Source organism: Geotrypetes seraphini, chromosome 4 (genome assembly GCF_902459505.1).
Source record: "Geotrypetes seraphini chromosome 4, aGeoSer1.1, whole genome shotgun sequence".
In the NCBI taxonomy this organism is placed as follows: Eukaryota; Metazoa; Chordata; class Amphibia; order Gymnophiona; family Dermophiidae; genus Geotrypetes; species Geotrypetes seraphini.
In genome coordinates this window covers 296,094,705-296,114,768 of record NC_047087.1, presented here as the reverse complement: position 1 = coordinate 296,114,768, position 20,064 = coordinate 296,094,705, and the positions used below count along the sequence as shown (strand labels likewise).

General features: G+C 44.3%; 1 protein-coding gene across 1 annotated transcript; it reads left to right on the top strand.

The window, feature by feature from the left end:
• The first annotated feature begins 289 nt into the window (after positions 1-289).
• On the top strand, positions 290-11,027 carry CALHM3 (calcium homeostasis modulator 3). Its single transcript, XM_033940690.1, has 3 exons — positions 290-623; positions 5,813-6,068; positions 10,457-11,027. Exons 1-3 carry the CDS (start codon positions 337-339, stop codon positions 10,940-10,942), a joined length of 1,029 nt encoding a protein of 342 aa, XP_033796581.1. The 5' UTR covers positions 290-336; the 3' UTR covers positions 10,943-11,027.
• The last annotated feature ends 9,037 nt before the right edge of the window (positions 11,028-20,064 follow it).

Sequence of the window (20,064 nt, the reverse complement as noted above, 5' to 3'; positions counted from 1 at the left end):
GCAAATATTTATTTTTCAGGTGGCAAGGGGAATAAAGAAATTGTTGAGTCACTCCATTCTCTCCCTAAGCTGCACAGCTGAAGAGAAACCTTTCAAAAAGTGAAGAGATAATGGACTTCTGGGATCCTTTGCTTAAGCTATTGCCTTTCTGTTTGTGCCAGCTGAGCCTCACTCTTCCGCTGCCTTCCTGCTATTGAAGAAATTTGGTAGATAACCAAAACAGGGTGAGAAAGGGAGAGTAGCAAGCTCCTACAAACTGGATCAACCCCGGGCGAAGAGAGAGAGTTGATTGGTGAGCAGATTGTGATCTGAAGGGCATCGCCAAGTCTTAGCACCATGGAGCGATTCCGCATGATATTCCAGTATTTCCAGTCCAACTCGGAGTCGGTGACGAATGGAATCTGTGGGATCTTAGCTTTGGCCAGCGTGAAAATCTACTCCTATTTTGACTTTAACTGTCCGTGTATTCCTCAGTACAACATAGCTTATGGAATGGGGATCATGTTTGTCCCACCCATCGCCCTATTTCTCTGTGGTCTGATTGTGAATAGACAATCGGTGATAATGCTGGAAGAATGGAAGAGACCCACGGGAAGGAGAAAAAAGAATCTGGCTATTGTCAAGTAGGAAGTCTTCCATTTTGTCCATCTGTTCTTCTGCCCCCCCCCCCCCCCTCTTCCCGGTTGGACTGTCGCTGGAGTACTTTGCATGTCCTGCTTATATTTTCTCATCTTGCCCATCTTTTGTCCTTCCTGTCCTGATCTGCGGAAGGGAGATTTAGGGGCCTTTTACCACGCTAAGTGCTTATGCACACTTTTAATGTGGGAAAAAAGGGCTTACCGCAAAACATTAAAAAAAATTTTTATGGTATGCGCTAATCCTGTACTATTGAATTTTATTTAAATTTTTTGGGAAGGAGCATGGAAGCATTATTCTGCTAGCGCATTCACGTTAGCGTGCCTTAACTGGCTAACTCTGACAATACAGGAGCATTTAGCATCTCCTAAAAAGGAGGCGGTAGGTGCTCTGTGTTCATTTGTTTGCAAGTCCCGTGTGCTAATGGGAAAAATTAGCGGGGGACTTGCAAAAAAATATATATATAATGGCTTCAATACTGCCACATTAAAAATGAGCTCAACGCATTGAACAGTCCCTCATTAGCACATTCTAAGCAAGATTTTACCACGATTTAGTAAAAGGACCCCTTAGTTTCCAATCTAGCTAGTAAAGAAAGTGTTTATTTAGTCCAATAAAAAGGCATCACATTATTGTGCATTATTTTTATTAGCTTTTAGTTCTATCTTCATCTCTTGTCATTTATTTCTGCTTCTTGTCTTAGATTTTCTTTGCTCTTTCTACCACTCACGATCCCTTAATTCATCTTATGTCTTCTCTTACATGTGAAGGTCCATTTTAGATACAAACGTAGAAACTGGAATTGAGACACAATGAATATGTAGGAGATGGATTTGCATGCACTGCCTCCTTGAGATGCAAATTAGAGAATGACACGGTGAAAAAATTGGTCCCCGTCACCGCCCCGTCCCCGTCTCACCATCCCCGTCACCGCCCCGTCCCCGTCTCACCAACCCCGTCACCGCCCCGTCCCCGTCTCACCATCCTCTTCACCGCCCCGTCACCGCCACTGCCACCCCATTCACCGCCCCGTCACCGCCACTGCAATCCCATTCACTTTTCTTTATTTACGTATAAAGGAAACATTCTTTAAAACTTAGTTAAATATTAGTTAATAACTATACAAAAACAAAACACGCAGAGAAAAAATTAATTAATAAAAATTCTCAAAACTGACACATTTTGATCACTAAATTTAAAATAGTTATTTTTCATACAGTTTTTCAATCACTAATCTTCCACCACCCCTGGGGCTAGCAATGCAAAAACAAACACGACATGTACTTTAAATGCTGCCGTGATTAGCATAGTGACCGCGGCTACGGCTGCAAGTCTCCCCTCCCCCCAGCGATCACGGCAGGAGGGCACCCAACCCCTCCTGTAGACCCCCCCAACGGCCCTCCCGACAATCGCAGCAGAAGGGTACCCAACCCCTCCTGCCGGTCCTCCCAATGGCCTCCCCTAAGATCGCCGGCAGGAGGGTACCCAACCCCTCCTGCTGGACCCCCCCCCAACGAACCCTCCCACCCCGGAACCCCCTTAGTCTTACTTTTCAAGTTGGACCGGACAGCTCCTCGCTCGTCTGGCCAGCAGGCCTGCCTCCGTCCAAATGAGGCGGGCCCGCCCCTACCCTGCCCAACCCACAGGATCCTAGGGCCTGATTGGTCTAGGCACCTAAAGCCACTCCCGCTATAGGAGGGGCCTTAGGTGCTTGGGCCAATCAGGCCCTAGGATCCTGTGGGTTAGGCAGGGGAGGGGAGGGGCGGGCCCGCCTCATTTGGACGGAGGCAGGCCTGCTGGCCAGACGAGCGAGGAGCTGTCCGGTCCAACTTGAAAAGTAAGACTAAGGGGGTTCCGGGGTGGGAGGGTTCGTTGGGGGGGGGGGTCCAGCAGGAGGGGTTGGGTACCCTCCTGCCGGCGATCTTAGGGGAGGCCATTGGGAGGCAGGGGAGGGGAGGGGCGGGCCCGCCTCATTTGGACGGAGGCAGGCCTGCTGGCCAGACGAGCGAGGAGCTGTCCGGTCCAACTTGAAAAGTAAGACTAAGGGGGTTCCGGGGTGGGAGGGTTCGTTGGGGGGGGGGGTCCAGCAGGAGGGGTTGGGTACCCTCCTGCCGGCGATCTTAGGGGAGGCCATTGGGAGGACCGGCAGGAGGGGTTGGGTACCCTTCTGCTGCGATTGGCAGGAAGGGTTGAAATGACAAATGAGGAGCACGGTGAAATAGCGGTTCCTAGAAGGGGGTACATTGGCCCGCGGGGACAAACCTGTTCACCGTTTCCGCGGTCGGTGAATGGCCTTGTCCCCGTCACCGCAGCGACTGCTATTTTTCTTCCCCGTTTTCGGCGGTGACCCGCGGCTTAAATGCGGTGGCCGCGGGTAAACCGTCACCGTGTCATTCTCTAATGCAAATCTATCACATGCATATTTATTGTGGATATCCTGAAAACCTGACCTGGTTCCGGCTCTCGAGGACTGGAATTGCCTACCCCTTAGCTACACAGATAGAAAAAATGGTGGAAGTGCTGCAATTTACATGTATAAGATGTGACATACCAATTGCCAACATACAAACATGTAGATCAACCATTTTGAAAAATTTACATATGTTTCTGTTGCTAATTACCTACAGAGAGCTAGATGTAATAAAAAAAAGGTCATTAAGATGTAATAAAAAAAGGTCATTAAGCGGGTTGCTGTGGGCCGATTTTTATGCCCGATTTCTAAACGGCGATTGATGTTCAGACAGCTTCCCATGCAAATGAATTTTATGGAGGGCAGTCGTAATCCCATCCAATGGTTTGTTTAGAAAGTGACTCTCACACGTGTGCAGAGCTGGCAAGGGAAGCTGAGGTGCAGGGGGAGCCCCAAAGTAGCCTCCTGCCATTCAGCCGTTCGAGGCAGGAAGACTTAAAACCATTGGGTGCTCCTCGCAAGACATGATCTTTGAGCATTCCAAGATAACGGTATCAAAGATATAAAAATATTGAACAAAAGTTTGAAACACAATGCACACACATTTGAACTGAATCCTAAGGTGAACAGGAAGCAAATGAAGCTTTTTCAGCAATGGGGGACACATGATCGAACTTACTTTTCCCCAAAATCAGTTTGGTGGCAGTATTTAGTATTAATTGAAGCCTTTGCAAGCTGCCCTTAGTTAATCTCAAATAGACTGAATTGCAATAATCCATCTGAGCCAGTTTAACAGACCGAAAAAATGTTGGTGATGAAATAATGCCTTAACTCTCTTTAACCTACGAAGGCTGAAAAAGCACTTCTTAAACCAGGGAATTTATTTGATCTTTGAACGTAAGTGAGGAATCTACAAGAATACCTAAAATATTAGATGAAAATTCAATCTGCAAAGGTACCTCTGAGGCCAGAGTCACAATGGAAGGGAGCTAGTCTAATTTTGGACCCAGCCATAAAGGTTTGGTTTTAGCAGCACTGTGTCTAAATTTTGGAACTGCCACGCTCCCTTTTGGGTTGCACACATGACAATTTAGGTGTACCCGGGCCATGTGGGGGTCTCTTGTTTCTGTTCATCACCACTGTCTACTCTACTGCTGCACGACTTGGCCAGCCTCTTGGCACATTACTTGCCAGCTGGTTTGATTAGATCTCGTGTGCCTGTACATCGCTATTGCAAAATATACCAGTACAAATTACTGTTGTATTACTTATATGTTGGAATATACTTTGAACCACTTTATGCTACTAATAGATCTTTTTTTGAACAGATGTTTTACATAATCTACCAGCTGGATTTGTTTTTATTGACTCCTTTCTTCCCAGTGGAGTTCTGAGGTTCCTTTTGGTTGTTGCTTAGTTGATCTAGTAGCGTAATAAGCTTGGTTTAAGAACATAAGAATTGCCGCTGTTGGGTCAGACCGGTGGTCCATCATGCCCAGGAGTCCGCTCATGCGGTGGCCCTTTGGTCAAAGACCAGTGCCCTTACCTGTGTACGTTCTGGTTCAGCAGGAACTTGTCTAACTTTGTCTTGAATCCCTGGAGGGTGTTTTCCCCTATGACAGACTCCGGAAGAGCGTTCCAGTTTTCCACCACTCTCTCAGTGAAAAAGAACTTCCTTACATTCGTACAGAATCTATCCCCTTTTAATTTTAGAGAGTGCCCTCTCATTCTCCCTACCTTGGAGAGGGTGAACAACCAGTCCTTATCTACTAAGTCTATTCCCTTCAGTACCTTGAATGTTTCGATCATGTCCCCTCTCAATCTCCTCTTTTCGAGGGAGAAAAGGCCCAGTTTCTCTAATCTTTCAGTGTACGGAAACTCCTCCAGCCCCTTAACCATCTTAGTCGCTCTTCTCTGGACCCTTTCAAGTAGTACCGTGTCCTTCATGTACAGCGCTGGACGCAGTACTCCAGGTGAGGGCGCACCGTGGCCCGGTACAGTGGCATGATAACCTTCTCCAATCTGTTCGTGATCCCCCCTTTATCATTCCTAGCATTCTGTTCGCCCTTTTTGCCGCCGTCGCCCACTTATCCTACAATTCTAGGCAGGTAACAAAAAACATACATATTCAATGAACATACAAAATTATAAAATTAACAGTAGTAAAAACCTAACATTTCAATCAGCCATAAAAATAGTTATATCCATAAAAACATAAAAAAATCCCTTAAAAACGTATAGTGACAATGAAACAAAGCTAAAAGCAAATTATCAACAGAATGCTCGCTTAAATAAAACAGTTTTTACTAGTTTCCTGAACTGTAACAAGGCCTGATACTTGCCTTATCTCAAAGGGCAACAAATTCCAGACCTTGTACCGTCAGCATTGTATTATGGTGGCTAGAAAGCCTCACCACAGTCGAAGATGGCACGACTAAACACAACCTATGTGCTGACCATAATGCTCGTGCAACAGAGAAGCTAATGTGGGTGGCCCATCGCATTTCAGCAACTGGTTGAGCCAGTTCATCTGCTCCACTTTGGGGCTTTTGTTTTGTGGTACAGTATTATAGAAACAGCATGCATGGTGTCAATTAATTTGAATAATGACTGTTGACACTTTATCGACTCATTAATTTGCATGCGCATCTGCCCTGCATGCCCAAATTTCTGCACCAAATGGAGGTAGATGAAAAGCCTTTGGCAGAAAAGATGAGCTGGTTCAGACAGAGAGTCACTGTTAACTCTTTTACTTCCTGCCCACAGGTTCATGTGTTTGTCTGTCATCCAGAAAGCCATGATTGCTCCGATGGTCTGGATTATCGTCACCCTCCTTGACGGTAAATGCTTTGTCTGCGCATTCAGCAGCTTGGTCGACCCTGGAAAGTTTTCTGGATTTACAAACGGCACGCTGCAAGAGACCCAGCTCCTGCTCTCCAAGGTACCCTGTAAAGAAGATGACCTCGTGAGAAACAGCACTTCTAGGAAAGCAGTATCTCGATACCTGAGGTGCTGGTCCCAGGTAATGAATGGCTGAACATGCCAAAGAATTAAAACCTAGAGATTTACAAAGGGCTAAAGCAGCTAGGGCTCTTCAGCCTGGAGAAGAGACGGCTCAGGGGTGATACGATAGAGGTCTATAAAATACTGAGTGGCGTGGAAAGTGAATTGCTTGTTCACTCTTCCCAAAAATACTAGGACTAAGGGGCATGCAATGAAGCTCCTGTACTCCTATAGAGAAACTTTCTACAGTAGAGAATGACATGGGGACAAATTTTCCCATTCCATCCCCACAGGTTTTGTCGCTATCCCTGCCCCGTTCCTGTAAGCTCTGCCTTAACCGCTCAAACCTCAAACACTTAAAGTGTTTGAGGCTTGTGCAGATGAGGATGGAGCTTAGGCATTGGTGGAATGAGGCATTATGACATCACAATCTGAGCTCTAGAATGTTGCTACTTATGATTCTAAAGTGTTTGAGGCTTGTGCAGATGAGGACGGAGCTTAGGCATTGGTGGAATGAGGCATTATGACATCACAATCTGAGCTCTAGAATGTTGCTATTTATGATTTTAAAGTGTTTGAGGCTTGTGCAGATGAGGACGGAGCTTAGGCATTGGTGGAATGAGGCATTATGACATCACAATCTGAACTCTAGAATGTTGCTATTTATGATTTTAAAGTGTTTGAGGCTTGTGCAGATGAGGACGGAGCTTAGGCATTGGTGGAATGAGGCATTATGACATCACAATCTGAACTCTAGAATGTTGCTATTTATGATTTTAAAGTGTTTGAGGCTTGTGCAGATGAGGCCAAAGCTTGCAGGGATGGGGCAGGAAAAGAACTCGCCGGGACGGATGGGGAAAAATGTTGTCCCCGTGTCATTCTCTAATCTGGACTATTCGTATCTTCATTTCATTTCAGAAATCCAAAGAAAAGGCAGAGTGAGCCAGGTCTTCAAATGAACTACACTTTAATGGCAATCAATGTAGCGCAAACAGGGTAATCGTCTAAAACGTACACGGTTCTTGACCCGGCAAATGTGCCTGCATCAGGAGTCCTATGAGCTTCCCCGCACAGCGTGCACTGCGACTCTCGGCTCTCCAGTTCACAACAGCAGTCCTGGAGCTCTTAAAGAGACAGCTGCATTAGTCATGCAGCTCAGGTGCAAATGTTTGCAAAAATGCAGTACATCTGTGAATATCTGCATAAATCAAAAGTAATCAAATGAAATTCAAAAAACTTTCCAAAATAAAGATCAGCAGCAGGACTCAGATGCTGCGAACCACTAATCAGTTCTCTAGCTCCACTAGGCACAGCACTGTGCTGTATACATTATATGCAGGTAGTTTCTCTGTTCCTAGCGGGTTCATAATATAAGGTGATTTGATGATTTGAATTTTATAGCAAAGTTTTTTTTTTTTTGTAACCATCTAATTTGTAGGTACTGTCCATTATTTATGACTCTGGCTATGTAAACCGTATAGGTAATACAGTAAAACCTTGGTTTGTGAGCATAATTCATTCTGGAAAGATGTTTGTAATCCAAAACACTTGCACACTTCTCCCTCCGAATCCGCAGTTTCAGCATCCGCGGATCGATTATTCATGATATATTTTTTTTTTTAATCTATTTTCATTTTGGGGCTATTTTTAAGCCCTCTTAGACCCCCCTTAAGCCTTACCTGGTAGTCTAGCGGGTTTTTGGGGCAGGAGCGATATTCCAATTCTCCTGCCCCGTGCAGATCACTCATAGGAAATGGCTGCCGTGAGCTCCTGTAGTCTCTCGAGACTACGACGGGAGCTCACGGCAGCCATTTCCTATGAGTGATCTGCATGGGGCAGGAGCGTAGGAAGATCGCTCCTGCCCCGAAAACCCGCTAGACCACCAGGTAAGGCTTAAGGGATGCCAGGGGGAAACGGGGGGGGGGGGGGGGTCAGAGCTGGCCTGAATATTATTCACGGTTTTTTAATATTCGCGGGCCGTCTCTGCCCCTAACCCCCATGGATACGGAGGGAGAAGTGTATATCAAAGCGAATTTCCCCATAAGAAATAATGGAAACTCAAACAATTTGTTCCACAACCTAAAAACTTTAATACAAGATACTGTACTGTATAAAGTAAAAATATATTAACCTGCACTTCACTTTTGAAAAGAATCTTGGCTGGTGTGATGGAGACAGAGAGAGGAGAGGATGAGGCTTATTGTGTAGGATGACTTTCACTATGACATGATGCACTTATTGCAAGACCTCACTCGTTTACAACAGTCACTACACTCCCGCAGCATCAGAGAGAGAAGTACCATCGGCTCAGTTGTCATGCGCATATACTGTACGTACTTGTATTGCAAGACCTTGCTCGTTTATCGAGTTAAAATTTAATAAAACATTTTGCTCGTCTTGCAAAACACTCACACACCAAGTTACTCGCAATCCAAGGTTTTACTGTTTACGTTATATAAATTTTTAAATAAATAAGGTGTTTTTGTACCTCAGGCAATAGAGGGTTGAGTGATTTACCCAGGGTCACAAGAAGCTGCATTGGGAATGGAATCCTATTCCTCAGGATCTCAGGCCACTGCAATAACGTTAAACTATTCCTCCAGTGCCTGAAAACACTGACCCAAACACCAAAAATAAATTACCACACAATGCAAATTATATGCACACTGTTAGTGCTGAGCATTGGAAGTTTAAGAGGAGTAATGCACCTGGCGCATGTCCATAAGAGCTGCCAGTCAAAAGGGAACGGCTGGGGTCTTTGGCAGCCAGTAAATCAATAAAAATATATAAGTAAAAATAGTTTTCAAAAACTCATAACACCCTCACCCCCCCACATCAGGAACTAGAGATCGGAGGGGAACATCTGGATAGAAAAATTACATGGGGACAAATTTGTCCCTGTTCCTACGGAATCTCAATTTCCTGTCCTGTCCCTGTGAGCTCTGTCCCTGCCCCTGCCCCATTCCTTCAAGCTCCATCCTCATCTGCACAAGCCTCAAACACTTTAGAATCATAAGTAGCAACATTCTAGAGCTCAGATTGTGATGTCATAATGCCTCATTCCACCAATGCCTAAGCTCCGTCCTCATCTGCACAAGCCTCAAACACTGTAAAATCATAAGTAGCAACATTCTAGAACTCAGATTGTGATGTGATAATGCCTCATTCCACCAATACCTAAGCTCCGTCCTCATCTGCACAAGCCTCAAACACTTTAGAATCATAAGTAGCAACATTCTAGAGCTCAGATTGTGATGTCATAATGCCTCATTCCACCAATGCCTAAGCTCCGCCCTCATCTGCACAAGCCTCAAACACTGTAAAATCATAAGTAGCAACATTCTAGAGCTCAGATTGTGATGTCATAATGCCTCATTCCACCAATGCCTAAGCTCTGTCCTCATCTGCACAAGCCTCAAACACTTTAGAATCATAAGTGTTCAAAGCTTGTGCAGTTAAGGCAGAGCTTGAAAGAATGGGAAAGGGTCAGAACTCATGAGAATGGGCCAGGGATATTGAAATTCCACAGGGACAGGGACAAATCAGCTGCCCCCATCCCTCTCTCTACTCAGACTCCTCTTGCTCTGCACCCTAATGCCTGCTCGGAACTATCGGTAAGTTTTAGTCATTTGGGTGGGGGGGGGGGGGGTTGTATGCAGTTTCTCTGAGCATTGGAAGGAATTGCTAATGGCCTCATAGACTCTTCAGTTACTGCTTTGCGGAATGGTAAAAGCAGCACCAAAACCTTTTGTGCATTAGGTGCTCAATAATGTGCCCATCAAGCTGGCTAAAAGCTGGCTAAATGAAACTTGCAAGCCCAGTTAGCTTTGAGTCAGATGATTCCCCTGTTTTAATTATGTGTACAACTAAGCACTGTTCCTTGTAAGCTGAGCAGGAGTCCTCCACCTATAGTGCTGCCAGTAGAGGGTGCTGTTTTACTATCACATTTTCAATAGTGAGGGACAGGCAAGCACTGCAGGATTCCAGGGAACATGCAGCTTCTAGCTCCTGGGTTTAGGGTTATCAGATGTCCAGATTTACCTAGACGTGTCCTCTTTTCAGAGGACTGTCTGGATGTCTGGACAGATTCTTGAAAATCAGCAGTTCGCCTGGGTTTTCAAGCTCAGGGCCACATCTGGAGGGCCTACAAGCAGACGCGGGTGTGGTGCGACGACATCACATGCATCACATCTGCACATGCTCGGAGGCCCTCCAGACGCAGGCCTAACCAGGAGGAAAGAGAAGAGGTTTGGGAGGGGCAGGGCTGGGGTGTAACAGGGCACCAGGGTGTAACTTGTACATAATAAGGCAGGGCCGGGGTGGAACGGGGCAGGGCCTTGTGTCCAGGTTTTATCCAACCAAAATCTTGTAACCCTATAAGTGTTCTATTCTTCTTTTTGCATTTAGGCTATAGGCTGGAGTATTCTTCTGTTCCTGATTGTGCTCGCTTTTCTAGCCAAGTCCCTCAGACCTTGCTTTAACCAGACCAACTTTCTGCAGACTCGCTACTGGAGCAACTACATCGACATCGAGCAAAAGATTTTTGACGAAATCTGCTGTGAGCATGCTCGGGAATTTGCCCACAAGTGCATCATCCACTTTTTTGAAAGCATGCAGGTAGAAATAAAGACAAGATGTTTTAAGGCACAGAAAATGCAGAGAGAGGAGAGCTGCAAGGAAGAGGAGAGCTGTCTGTATGGAATCACTAACCAAGAGCAAATGGACAATATCCTGAAGTCTTGGTACCAGAGCAGACCGCCACTTGACATCAACCAGGCCGTCCAGTATCAGCGTGCAAGAGCAAGACGATTAATGTCTTGGGATTTCAACCAGGAGGGCAATAGGTGGCATTGTCCACATCACACAAAAACCTCAAAAGAAACTGATGTATAGAATAGTGATATGCACAAAATACCGGAATAATTCTTACTTGGCTTTGTTTCTTCAGATTTCATAGATAAGAACATAAATGTATAAGCATTGCCATACTGGGCCAGATCAAAGGTCCATTAAGCCCAGTATCCTGTTTCTAACAGTGGCCAATTTAGGTCACAAGTACCTACTGTGTTTCCCCGAAAATAAGACACTGTCTTATATTAATTTTGGGCCCAAAAAAGGCACAAGGTCTTATTTTCGGGGTAGGTCTTATTTTTTTTTTCATGTACAGTTATCATCTCTCCCTTCTTCTTCTCCACCCCAATTCTTCCTATTTCCTTTCTCTCCCCCACATGTGCAGCATGTTTCCTCCCCTTTCACCCATCCCCTTGTGCAGTATCTTTCTATCCCTCCCTCCCATCCCTTGCAGCTTCTATCCCTCCCTTCCTCCCATCCCCCTGTGTAGCATCTTTCTATCCTCCCCCCCATCGCCACGCACCCCCGCCAACCCATCTCTCCCTCCGACCGCGAGACAGGAAGAAAGGGGAGAAAGGAAATAGGAAGAATTGGGGTGGAGAAGAAGAAGGGAGAGATGATAACTGTACATGAAAAAAAATAAGACCTTATAACAAACCAGCAGCGTCGGGATGGGTGAAAGGGGAGGAAACATGCTGCACATGTGGGGGAGAGAAAGGAAATAGGAAGAATTGGGGTGGAGAAGAAGAAGGGAGAGATGATAACTGTACATGAAAAAAAAATAAGACCTTATAACAAACCGGCAGCGTCGGCAGCAAGCTAGACAGGCTCCTTCGCGGCCTGGGCCATTCCTCTGCCGCGTTGCTGGCTGCCGGTGACTAGGGCTTATTTTCGGGGGAAGGGCTTATATTAAGACCTACCCCGAAAATCATGCTAGGGCTTATTTTGGGGGAAACACGGTAGTACCAAACAATATACCAAAGGAGTAAAACAAATTTTATGCTGCTTATCCTAGAAAAAAAAAAGTAGTGGATTTTCCCAAGTCCATCTTAATAATGGCTTATGGACATTTCTTTTAGGAAACTTTCCAAACCATTTTAAACCCTGCTAAACCCTGTTACCGCATCTTTTGGCAACAAATTCCAAAGCTTAATTACACATTGAGTGAAGAAATATTTTCCCGATTTACCTGGAATGCGCTTCCGGAGGGTGTGATAGGACAGAGTACGGAATTGGGCTTCAAGAAGGGATTGGATAATTTCCTGAAGGAAAAGGGGATAGAAGGGTATAGATAGAGGATTACTATACAGGTCCTGGATCTGATGGGCCGCCGCGTGAGTGGACTGCTGGGCATGATGGACCTCTGGTCTGACCCAGCAGAGGCACTGCTTATGTTCTTACTGCTTAGTAGTTTAATTGCAAGGATGTTGGCAGATAAATACAACTTGGTCCACCCAGGCTACCATCTTGCACCTACTTTAAATGGGCGTGAAACCCGGATATCTCAATCCGTCCTCCTAGTAACTTTATGTCGGTCCCATGCATGCAGGCTTGATTTCTGCCACTGCTTTGGCCCCTTCCATGTCTTTTGGAAGTCTGTTCCAGGCATCCACCAATCTATAAGTGATAAAGTATTTTCTCATATTATTTTTAAAGTTCTCGCCCTTCATTTTCATATGATAATCCCTGTCCTAGAGCTTTTCATTGGAAAATGCTTCTTTTTGGTTCCTCATAGAAGCCCGCTAGATATTTGAATATGTGCATCCAGTGGCATAACAAAGATGGGAGGCTCCCGGGGCGGTGGCATCCCCCTCCCCGCGCTCTATTCTCCGACCCCCCTGTTAACCCCCACTTCTGCGCCATCCCTTCCCACCTCCTTACCTCTAAATCTTCTCCAGCGTGATCAGCTTCTCTGCCTGCGGCTTGTGATGGCTTTTTCCTCTGACATCACTTCCTGGCCCCGTGACCTGGACATGATTTCAAAGGTAGCCAGGCTGTGTGAGCAACGGGCTACAGAAGTTGCTCACGCTGGTGAAGATTTTAAAAGGATGTGGGTGGTCGGGGAACGGAGGGCGCAAGCATGGCATAGGGGGGCAGAGAGGTGCTTCCACCGAGATGGCACCCGGGGCAGTCCGCTGCCCCCTCCACCCCCTCTTACAATGTCACTGTGTGTATTGCATCTCTCTTCTTGCTTTTAATCTTGAAAGTGTATCTATAGCTGCTTTACTGCAGGTCCCTGTTTACAAGGTGTTATAGTAACCATGTACAAATAGCCTAAACAAATGCATTCGCTTCTGGGGGTGTTCCCAGCATTTTTGGGAGAGTTGGCATGCAGTTAAGGGGAAATTTCATAAATCAAACCAAAAAATGGATATAGACCGAAAATACAATCAACAACCAGGAGGTCGATTTAATGAGAATTCATGCCACTACACACATAAATGAATGTATATGGAGGAGAAGGATCTCAGAAATCGAAACCATAGACCACTTTAACTGTCTATTGGTTATATCTGGATTGAATTGTCTTTCATCGATCCCCAAAAAACCCAGGAAATGTATTGTATAATATAATAAACAGTAAAAATATAAACAAAAAACAGTAAAAGTTTCCTGGGGGGGGGGGCGCAGCAACTCTCCTCCACACCATGTCTTTCCTCTTCCAGCACCACCCCGCTGGTGGCTCATGACCAAATCTGAGGGGTCTCGGGGCCTCCATGCTTGCACGGACGTCAACGTGAAGACCATTGCGCGTGCACGTGACATCATCGCATCAAAGTCCATGCATCGGCATCCTATTCAGAATCAGGTCTACACTCCCAGACTGACACCTTAAACGTAGGCCAGCATTTTGCAGGCTACATTTAAGGCATCTGTCTCACGTTGACGGAGGCGTATGTTGACGGAGGCGTATACTGACGCTTGGAAACTGCCCTAGGTCACTTCCAGACGAAACCACACCCATGCCCTGCCTTGGGCATGCTTAAACGTGGGTACGCATCTCTGTAGATACTCTACGGAGACCTACAATGTAGACATCCTGCCTTGGACACTTTTCTTTTTTTTTAAATGTGTGTCCCGATTGGCTGCCAGGTGGCAGTAGGATACCCACCGCCGCCTGCAATCGGACCTAAATCCATAAAACACTTCTAATCCAAATGATTCTTGGTTGTTGGAAGACTGCCACAACTCTGAATGATATCTTTTGGTGGCATACAATTTGTCTTATCTATAAATACGAACTTAAGGCTGCAGAAAAAACAACAATAGATGCCATAAAGTTTGTAAGATTTGGAAACTTCTTGAAACTTATCATTCATGGATTTAATATACTATCTCATTAATGGTTATTTCTGCTAATTATAAACTGATTATGATTGTAGTATTTCTTCCCTTCTGACAATGAGATAACTATGATTTATTTATATTTTATATAGCTCTCCTTAGTTGTATGTTGTTTGTTTTAAAAATTCAATAAAATGTTAGAAGTGAAAAAAAATTCACCTTTATTTAAGGAACTTCCCATCATTATAAGTGCACGCAGTAGAGGCGCAAACAGTGGATTAAAAAGGGGAAAGGAATAGCTCTTTAACTCACAGTGCTTTTTAGAGTAAATCGTATTTTATTGTTGGACAATCAGCAAAAACCAAAAACAACTGCAGACTATGTACAAGATGCAGGCACTGTTTATTTCAAACTCTAATGGTATATACAACCTTATTACCAACCGAGGGACCAGACACAGTCCGTGTTTCGGACAACAAATCTTCCTCAGGGGTCCTAATAAACATAAACATGGAGTGTAAATAAAACTTAGAAAATATCTTAATGAGTGAGACAGGCGATGATGTGCATAATGCAAACAATACAATGTGAAAAATTAATAGTGAATGGTGAGCATAGAAAGTGCTGACAATTTTGTCATAAAAGTACTAAATATATATATCTTCAAAAAGAATTGTGAAATGGTGATGAAGAAAAGAAAAAAGACATGATGTGGTAAAGGAAAAGGAAAGAAAGTGAACAAAGTATGTATATAAACTTATAATTTTAAAAGTGATGGGAAAGGATAATCAGCAAACGCACAGAACAAAGCAAAAGCATAACAAGATCGAGAAAATCAAAAGTACAACAAGACAAGTTTTGGAAATAGACCCCATCCCCCACTCCGCCCACTCCTGATTGCATACACTCCACCCAAACTGGAATCCCCCCCCCACCCTCCATCCCCACTTCCCCAAAGGATACAAACAGACCAAAAGAACTACCCTTCCCCAGCTTGTTGGTTTTTGCAATTTTATCATTTCAATTACAATGTGCCGTGAAAAACATGGGCTCCGTTTAGTGTGCCAGAGTTTAAAAAAAAGTTTGAGAGACACTGATGTGAACTACCGGCTGCCAAACTACTGCACACACAGATTGGTCTCGTTCCTCTTGGAAAGGCAGACTCCTTCTTCCTCTTCAGGTGGGTTTTAGGCATGCCAATCTTCCTGCTAGAAAACAGGTACTTTTCCATAACAGTCTCAAAATCCTTAAGGGAAGGGTGGGATTAACCCTTTGGTGGGCCCTAGGTAAACAAACACAACCTCCTCCCCCCTCACCCCCATATTAATATAAATGCATATAAAAATCCTCACAAATAGAGCTCTGGTTTTGACAGCAGAGGAAAACCAGGAAAGAAGAAAGCAGCCAGGTGAGAAATGCTGTTAGCCAACATGGAGGGCAACGCACAGGGAATGGGGAGAAAAAAGAAGGATCGGGCAAATATCAGCCTTGGGAATCACCCTTATATACAGTACTCTCCCGATATTGCGGGGGTTCCGTTCCAGGAACTCCCGCAAATCTTGAAAAACCGCAAATACGTTTTTTAGCGGGGGAGACGGGAGAGGGCGGCCGTAGAGGCGGGAGAGAGCAGCCGAAGCGCCGGCGAGTGAAGGAAATCACTCGCGGTATGCTCCGACCGCCTCTTCCTGCACTAAAGTCGGGCCTCACCAATCAGGAGCTGCTTTGACACGCAGCTCCCGATTGGTGAGGCCCGACTTTAGTAGAGGAAGAGGCGGTCGGAGCATACCGCGAGTGATTTCCTTCACTCGCCGGCGCTCCGGCTGCTCTCTCCTGCCTCTACCGCTGCCCTCTCCTTCCCGGTTGGAAAATACCGTGAATGACCGGGATCGCGAATCGCTGACCACGAATGACCGGGGGAGTACTTCTAAGAGGGCCCCTCCAAATATGTGAGCTCAAGGCACATGCCTAGTTTGATTCTGCTTTAATCCTGCCCTGCTTAAGAGGCTATAGGATAAACATCCCTGAGGCATGGGAAAAAAACAAAATCCAAAAAGTCAAACACAACACAGAAGTCATCAAATTCTTCCATCTTCCGCACCTCACTTCTAAGTGTTCAGACCTCTAGGGTTCTGACTTGCTTACTTCTATTACTAAAAGTATCACGTTTATTTAAGATTTGATCTACCTACCGCTCCTGCATTTTACTGACCTAAGCGATTTACAAAGTACTGGTATCAAACTAAAATGAAATTAGGTACTTGAGAAAAACGACCCTATCTGTCCCGAAGGCTCACAATCTGGCTGAAGTACCTGATTAAAATAAAAATATGTAAATACATTTCCATGATCAAAAAGCAAAGAAATAGAAAATAGAAATAATGAAAGAAGATAAAAAAATTAAAAATAAAACAAATTTAAGAGATTGAAAAGTCTCTGAAGCGGCTTGATAGCAAACAGTCATATTTTAGTGCAGGTCTTAATACAATTCCCACCACAGATCTGTCACTAGCAGAGCTTGAGAGCATCAGAGAAATTAACATTTCTAAAACATATCCACTAAAACTATTCAAGAAAGTGTAGGACAGGAACATAGAGAATGACACAGTGACAAAATTCATCACCGTTCCTGTCCCTATGGATAACCGAGGGAAACTAGCTCCATGTCATTCTTTTTTTTTTTTTTTTTTAATAAATTCTTTATTCATTTTCAAATTTACAATAAGTGTAACAATATATCCAAACAAATTAACAATAAATATAACACTTAATAATCATCAATGGGACAAATAATATGCTCTTATCTCCCACCCTTCCCACCCTTTCTTAACATATAATCAATACCTTATACAATATGTAACAATAAATTTACCCTCCCCTCCCCTCCCCCCCCTCACAATCAAACTTGTAAATTTAAGGGGGAAAAAAATGCCATCTAATTGGTACAATACTTTGTAAATGGCTCCCACACATCCTGAAATTTCCTGAAAAAACCGCGCTGTATTGCAATAAATCTTTCCATTTTATAAACATGACATATGGAATTCCACCAGAAATTATAATTTAATCTACTCCAATTTTTCCAATTATACGTAATTTGTTGAATGGCAACCCCAGTCATTCTTTAAGGAGAGAGAGAAGAATCAGAGATGAATGGGCAGAGCCACTGACTCTCAAACCTTGCATCGAAGAATGTTGGTATATAAGGACTGAGGTTGAGAGAGACACTAAATAATGACACTGGATGGTTAGAACATAAGACCATAAGTATTGCCATACTGTGACAGACTGAAGGTCCATCAAGCCCAGTATCCTGTTTCCAGCAGTGGCCAACCCAGGTCCCAAGTACCTGGCAGAAACCCAAAGAGTAGCAACATTCCAGAGCTGATTTTGTGATGTCATAATGCCTCATTTCACCAATGCCTAAGAGCCAATCTCATCAGTGATGTCACAATGGCTTCATTATCCTATACTTGGCTCACATAAGAATTAGAGTATGAATGGGCACAGCCACTGATCCTCAAGCCTTGCACTGAATGAAGAATGTTGGTGTAGAAGGACCGAGGTTGAGATACACACTAAAGAATGACATGGGATTGTTTCCTGCGGTTTTCTGCAGGGACGGGAATGGTGACGAATTCTGTCGCCATGTCATTCTCTACATGGGAACTCTTAGGGAAAGGAGGAGATGCTGGGAATGGGCAGACTGGATGGGTCATTTGGTCCTTATCTGCCTTCATGTTTCTTTGACCTGTATATGCCCTTGCAGTTTCCAGAACAAGGGGACAGCTTTCCTAATCAATAAGGAGATGGCAGAAGACCCCTTTAGGAAAACCCCAGCCCCACTGTAATCTTTGGGACCAATATTAAACCATGCTGAGCAGGCCAGGAGTCAATATTCAGAAGCACTTGTACAGACACTGGTGCTGAATGTCACCTCTGACTGCCATGGATCTTTCCGTTAGTGTCAGGGCTGTCCAGTTTCTGACCCAGCCCGTCAATTTGGGGCCCATCTTAAGGACACTTGGTTTATTTATTAGATGTCTGTGTGGAACACTGTCAAAATCATAACAGCTAATTATTGAATTATGTTATACATGCATCTGACCTTAGCTTATAATCTGCATGCACAAATGTGCATGCTAGTTGGAAATTTGAGCACAGAACTTATAGAAACAGGGGGTATAACTGGGTGGTGCATTTATGCCCACTCTGGGCGTGTTATTTTGCAGAATGTTAGCATTTTCTATATAAGGGTACACTTACCTGCAAAAGTAATAGCAGGGCATTCTTCTGTAATGGCATATGTAAGTGGCATAGGGAGGAATTCTATAAATGGCACTCAGAATTTATCTCTGAAAAAAACTGGTGCTGAATGGTATTCTATATCCATTCTGGGACTGGTGAGTGCCCTTAATAGAATAGCGCCAGGGCAGTGGCGTACCTAGGGTATGTGGCACCCGGGGCCCATCATTTTTAGACACATCCCTCCCCCCATGTAAAAAAATATTTTTTGTAATAACCATGAAATGGAATAAAAGGTTATAATAGAAACAGGCAGTGAAAATTTTCTTTTATTGAACCTCATATATGTAACCATTATTCCAAACATAACATAAATTATGTCTGAATTGTCATGACATCAGAAGTACATATGGAGTAGTTGCAGGTGATGCTTGGGACAGTTCTGATTGTGTTAGTTCGGTTTTATGTGTTTTTTGAATAGAAGGGTTTTTATTTCTTTTTTGAAGGTTTTGTAGTTTGTGGTCGAGGTCAATAGGTTGTAGAGTTGGGGGTCGAGTGTTAGGAGGTTGTCAAACTGTTTTTTTTCTTTTGATGATTTTGGTCGGAGGATGTGTGAATGTGCATGAGTTCTCCTATGTCTGGTTGAGGTGGATTGAATTATTTAGCTGATGAAATTAGTTACCCCCCCATTCCACACACATTAATTCTCTTCCATTTTTGTTCCCATTATAAAAAACACTGATAAGTTCCCAGAAAAAAATACATTAAAATAAGAAGTGAAAACAAAGGCCCCTACAGATGAGAACATAACATAAGAATATCCTAACTGGGTCAGACCAAAGGTCCATCATGCCCAAAGAGTAGCAACATTCCATGCTACCGATCCAGGGCAAGCAGACACTTCCCCCATGTCTTAATAACAGACTAAGGACTTTTCCTCCAGGAATTTGTCCAAACCTTTCTTAAAACCAGCTAAGCTATCTGCTTTTACCATAACTTCTGGCCACTTCATTTTTAAGCTTAGATCTTTCCTTCCAAACAGAGACCTTGCTAGATGTCAAATACAGAAAGAACAAGGTAACTTCACAAGGACTTAGCTGTGCAGGAAATGTGAATCTCCTCATACACCCACCATATAGTGCAAAAATGTGCAAAGGTCTGTTTTTTTCTTTCGATCATTACATAGCCTAATGCCACACAAAAGCAGCACTGTTACAAACATATTCTGAAGGTCAATGCTAAGGTTAACAAAGTTTCCTTCCTTGGACCACAAGGAGATACTGACAAACCCCTGGAAGAGATCCCAAAACAACTATCCAGGCACCACACCCAAAGTCCCACTCAGTGTGTGAACCAGTTGAGTGAAGTGGACTAAATGGGGGGTGGAAATGGGCCCGGAGTTTGCTCAGCAGAATTTCCCAGACCCCCTCTTCCTCTCAACACATTGACACGCTGCCACCACCACCACCATTAGGAACACCTCACCTCACCTGACATCAGAGGAGGGGCGGGACCGCAGCGGAGGAAGCAGCGCCGAAGCAGCACAGGGATCACTGGCATCACGATCCCACTGCAGGATGCTTCTCCACCGCAAATGGTGTGGGGGAAACAGGGGAGAATCCGGACGTTGGGGGGGG

What these genes read in the sequence shown, in the direction of transcription:
- CALHM3 (XM_033940690.1), top strand. Translation starts at nt 337, where the DNA reads ATGGAGCGATTCCGCATGATATTCCAGTATTTCCAGTCCAACTCGGAG. An exon ending in AAGAATCTGGCTATTGTCAA is followed by an intron (nt 624 to 5,812) that starts GTAGGAAGTCTT and finishes TCCTGCCCACAG; the next exon opens with GTTCATGTGTTTGTCTGTCA. An exon ending in ACCTGAGGTGCTGGTCCCAG is followed by an intron (nt 6,069 to 10,456) that starts GTAATGAATGGC and finishes TTTTGCATTTAG; the next exon opens with GCTATAGGCTGGAGTATTCT.